The following is a 4,759-nucleotide window of genomic DNA, read 5'->3' as shown; positions in this document are numbered from 1 at the left end:
GAATGTTAACAAACAATACACACGTTTGGCACTTTGTGTATTAAATGGATCAAAGAGATTTGATAAGGCACAATGCACCATTTACACAGACCTGATTGAGTTAATATAATATCAGCAAATTTTACAGCGAAATGAATCTGTTTCTTTTCTTTGTGTTTAAAACCAGCACAGATTACAAATTTTAATGATCTGAAAATGTTTGGTATACAAAATCATGCTTATTTCAGTATTAGCAAAAACACAAGAAATTTTTCAACACAAACACCCAGCTGTGTCTATTTTAAAAGCAGTTCAATGACAGCTTGCACTTATGAGCATGCAATCAGCTAATTTCGCTTTTTTTTCTTCTGTGTTAATCAACACTTTCCTTCCTGCATATCAGAGTACAAATAGTATAGTTACTCCACATCAGTAAATGTTTACGTAACCTGTCCTTTCTCAAGAATCCGGTTACACCGAATCATTACATGCTAGACAGAGTAAGAAAATGCACTGGGCCCAGCCACCCCAAAGGGATCCCATGCACCATAATAATACATATTAAATGTACATCATCATTATCATATGCACAGACCTTACCTTTCCTCTGACCCTGTCCTATCAGAGGATCATGCCATAGTCCACTCCACAAGTTTTCTGAAGAATTCCAATACATTGGATATAGTGCTGTGCATTGACATGATTATCATTTGAAACGATTAAAAATACGAAAACATTTCTCTTTTTAAAAGTTTGATCATTGACTTCAATTTTTTTTGTCAGTAGCGATCTGTTACGAAATAGGATAAATAAATACAATCGTGGTAAGGTCATTCGAGGTTAATCCAATGCACAGAGTTCATGCCATCCCCAATTGCAATCGTTTATTATTGGCCAATTGTAATTGTTCTCTCTCTCTCGCTCGCTCGCTCTCTCTCTCTCTCACACACACACACACGTATTCGTTGCTACCTGAGTTCAAACCTGAGTTTACACAGGATGAATTGCATTTATTAGAATTGAACTTTTCACATATTTTTACTGCATTGTTCTTTTTTTTCTTTTACCCGCCATAATCCTAGAGAAGAAGCACACAAGTGTAAGGTATTTATGCAGTGATAGAGAGTAAAATGTCTGTTGCCCTTTTTTATTGTTTTGTTTTTAATGTGATCCATATGTTTTCTCTCAGTGATATTTTGCCCTTCTGCTTCCTCAGTAAAAAAGCCTGTGTGTTTCAAGCCTAGAGTAAGGAAGGATTTGATCTGGATGACTAACACTGAATTCCTGTCCCCAGGAAATCTTAGCCGTAAACTCACCTCTTTCCCATCGTATTTATTTAAAGAACGTTAGTGGGAAAGGAGCGCTACAAGATCATTTTATTTAACCCAGCAGCACCGAACTCATTATCGTCCCAGCCTCTTCTGCCCCCCCCCACCCCCCACCCAAGAATAAGAACAGCAGAACCACAACATCACGGATCGCAAAAACAAAGACAACAAATTGCAACACATAGTGTGTGGATTATTTATATAGCTATTTCATGTATACATATCTGTACATGGCCTACTTTTTTTTTTCCGGCTGAAAACAAACGCGGTGAAAAGAAGAAAAACCAAACAACAAGAAGTACCATACGTTGATGTTCAAAACAAACACCTTCAAGGAAGGAGCATTTCCCAGGGAGAAAGAATGGCGGGGAACATTTCCGATTGAAGTGAAACTTTAAAGTGGCAATGAGGCGCAGAGAATGAAATTAAGAAGAGAGGAGGTTACAGGCAAATCCTTACAACGTGCATTATTTTCAGTCTTATCTCCCCCCCATCCCCCCCACACACCTTGTTTTTATCTCCCCCCTCCCCCATCCATCATTTTAACTCACACATTTCGGAGATTAACAAACAAGAGAGTAATGGCCCAAACGGCTGCGAGTGTCAAGTGCACCATAATGGGGTGGAAGTAGCCGCAGCTCGTTTCTTCCCCGAAAGGCCGATGCGCAGGACCCCGAGTGCCCCGGATCAAGATCACGTCCTATTATCCCTGCTTTCCCGGGAGAGGACGGAGACGCAAGGAGGGTTGTAAGTAAATCTTTCCTTCTCTCCCCCCAAAAGAAACAGCCCCCTGCGACATAAAACCAACAGAGCAAAACAAACATACCCGGGGGGGAGGTGAACAAACCCTCCCAAAACTTGTTTCTAAAGCAAGCTCCAAAAAATATTTGTCCCTTAAAACTGATGTTTTCAAAAGTAAAAACTAATCAACACAAGGGGCCTAAAAGAATACACTGCGCCGACAGACAGTGCCTGGCTCCGCAAAGTAGTACCTCTCCTCTCCCAGCGCCGCCACCACCATTGCCTTCTCATGCCCCCTTCCCCAACCTCTCACCTTCCTCTCCTTAAAAAAAAAAAAGATAGAAGCAAACTTTAATCGCTTAGAAAAAATATTGAGGTATAAAACTAAAATTATCCAAAACACTGGGATGGGGAAGTGTTGGTTAAAGAGGAGTGGAGTGTAGGGGAGAGGGAAGAATGAAAAAGGTAAGCCTCCGCGGCGATGCGTCCTTCCCCTGGTATCCCTGCGCGGCAGGGGGCTTTGGCGGTGCTTGGAGGGTGGGGGGAGCAGGAGGAGGAGAGAGAAGGGGTGAGGGAAGAGGAGGAGAGGGGAGTCCTGATTGGCTGGCTCCGGGAGAGACGCTCCTGCACGCCGAGGTTTCTGATTGGGCGACCGGTGGAAAAGGTTAAACCAAAAATTTTTTTACAGCCCTAGCGTGTGTCTGTAGCTCTGAAATTAATTGTGGCTAAAGCTGTCTCTATAGCTGCCTCTGCTGCTCTGCGCCGCCGACCCGCCCGGCTGCCGCTGTCCCCCCCGGGCTCTGGTGGAAGCGGGGGGACCGGGCACCATGCAGGAGTGCTGAACGGGGCTGTGATTGTGCTCAGTGGCTCCGAGCGGGGATCGGGGTTTGTTTTTCCTCTTCCCTCCCCGGCGGCTCCTGTCCTTGCTACATGCCTTGCCAGCGCCTGCGACTGCGGTCCAACTGCACTGCTGCTGCTCCAGCCCGGGGTGCCGCCACCTCGCTGCCCAGCTCGGCCGCCGCCGCCACCTCCACCGCCACCCCGCGCGCTGCTCACTGGGCCGCTGCAGCAACTTTCCCCCACAGACTAGTGTGTGATGTTGGACATGGGAGATAGGAAGGAAGTGAAAATGCTGCCGAAATCCTCCTTTAGCATAAACAGCCTGGTGCCCGAAGCCGTCCAGAGCGACAACAACCACAACAGCCACAGCCACCACCACAACAGCCACCACCCCCACCACCACCACCATCACCACCACCACCACCACCACCCGCAGCAGCAGCCCCAGCGAGCTGCCCCGGCCGAGGAGGAAGAGGAGAAGAGCCAGCTCCTCCTGCAGCCCCCCGTGGTGGCGGCTGCGGCGGCGGCTGCGGCCACCACCTCTGGCACCTTGGAGGTGGCCAAGGAGATCCTGCCGGGCAAGGGGGAGCCGGGCTCGGCCGCGGCAGCCGCAGAACTGGAGGAGAAGGAGAAAGCGGCGGCGGCGGAGGAGAAGAAGGGGGCGGCGGAGGGGGGCAAGGAAGGGGAGAGCGGCAAGGAAGGGGAGAAGAAGAACGGCAAGTACGAGAAGCCCCCGTTCAGCTACAACGCGCTGATCATGATGGCCATCCGGCAGAGCCCCGAGAAGCGCCTCACCCTCAACGGCATCTACGAGTTCATCATGAAGAACTTCCCCTACTACCGGGAGAACAAGCAGGGCTGGCAGAACTCCATCCGCCACAACCTCTCCCTCAATAAGTGCTTCGTCAAGGTGCCCCGCCACTACGACGACCCGGGCAAAGGGAACTACTGGATGTTGGACCCTTCCAGCGACGACGTCTTCATTGGGGGGACCACGGGCAAGCTCCGCAGGAGATCCACCACCTCCCGGGCCAAGCTAGCTTTCAAGCGAGGCGCTCGGCTCACCTCCACCGGACTGACATTCATGGATAGGGCTGGATCTTTGTATTGGCCTATGTCCCCTTTCCTCTCCCTGCACCACCCCCGGGCCAGCAGCACTTTGAGTTACAATGGGACCACGTCCGCCTACCCCAGCCACCCCATGCCCTACAGTTCAGTGTTGACTCAAAACTCTTTGGGAAACAACCACTCCTTTTCCACGTCTAATGGGTTAAGTGTTGATAGACTAGTCAATGGAGAGATACCTTATGCCACTCATCACCTCACAGCAGCAGCTCTGGCCGCCTCAGTGCCATGTGGCTTGTCAGTCCCCTGCTCTGGCACCTATTCCCTAAACCCTTGCTCTGTAAACCTTCTAGCAGGACAGACAAGTTACTTTTTCCCCCATGTTCCTCACCCTTCAATGACTTCTCAAAGCAGCACTTCAATGACGGCCAGGGCAGCCTCCTCCTCCACGTCTCCACAGGCGCCCTCCACTCTCCCTTGTGAGTCCTTAAGACCTTCTTTGCCAAGTTTTACAACAGGACTTTCCGGGGGACTTTCTGATTATTTCACACATCAGAATCAGGGGTCTTCTTCAAACCCTTTAATACATTAACATCCATGGGACCAGACTGTAAGTGAACATTTTACACACATTTGCATTGTAAATGATAATTAAAAGAAAAACAGAAAAGTCCAGGTATTTTTTATTAAGTCCCCCATTTTCTGTACGTTTGTTCAGTCTTTAGGGTTGTTTATTATTCCAACAAGGTGAGGAATGTCAGCAAGGTGCAATGTGGGGAGATGACATTGTAGACTATGAAGTTTGG

The 4,759-nt window shown here is 48.7% G+C and overlaps 1 protein-coding gene across 1 annotated transcript; it reads left to right on the top strand.

Moving 5' to 3' along the window:
* Window positions 1-3,144: 3,144 nt before the first annotated feature.
* Window positions 3,145-4,545, top strand: FOXG1 (forkhead box G1). Its single transcript, XM_065404146.1, has one exon. It carries the CDS (start codon window positions 3,145-3,147, stop codon window positions 4,543-4,545), a length of 1,401 nt encoding a protein of 466 aa, XP_065260218.1.
* Window positions 4,546-4,759: the final 214 nt, after the last annotated feature.

The sequence above is a fragment of the Emys orbicularis genome, chromosome 4 (genome assembly GCF_028017835.1).
Source record: "Emys orbicularis isolate rEmyOrb1 chromosome 4, rEmyOrb1.hap1, whole genome shotgun sequence".
NCBI lineage: Eukaryota > Metazoa > Chordata > Testudines > Emydidae > Emys > Emys orbicularis.
Note: the sequence above shows the minus strand (reverse complement) of the source record. Positions and strands in the feature narration are given on the sequence as shown.

Coding starts and splice junctions, on each gene's coding strand:
- FOXG1 (XM_065404146.1), top strand. CDS start 3,145: ATGTTGGACATGGGAGATAGGAAGGAAGTGAAAATGCTGCCGAAATCC.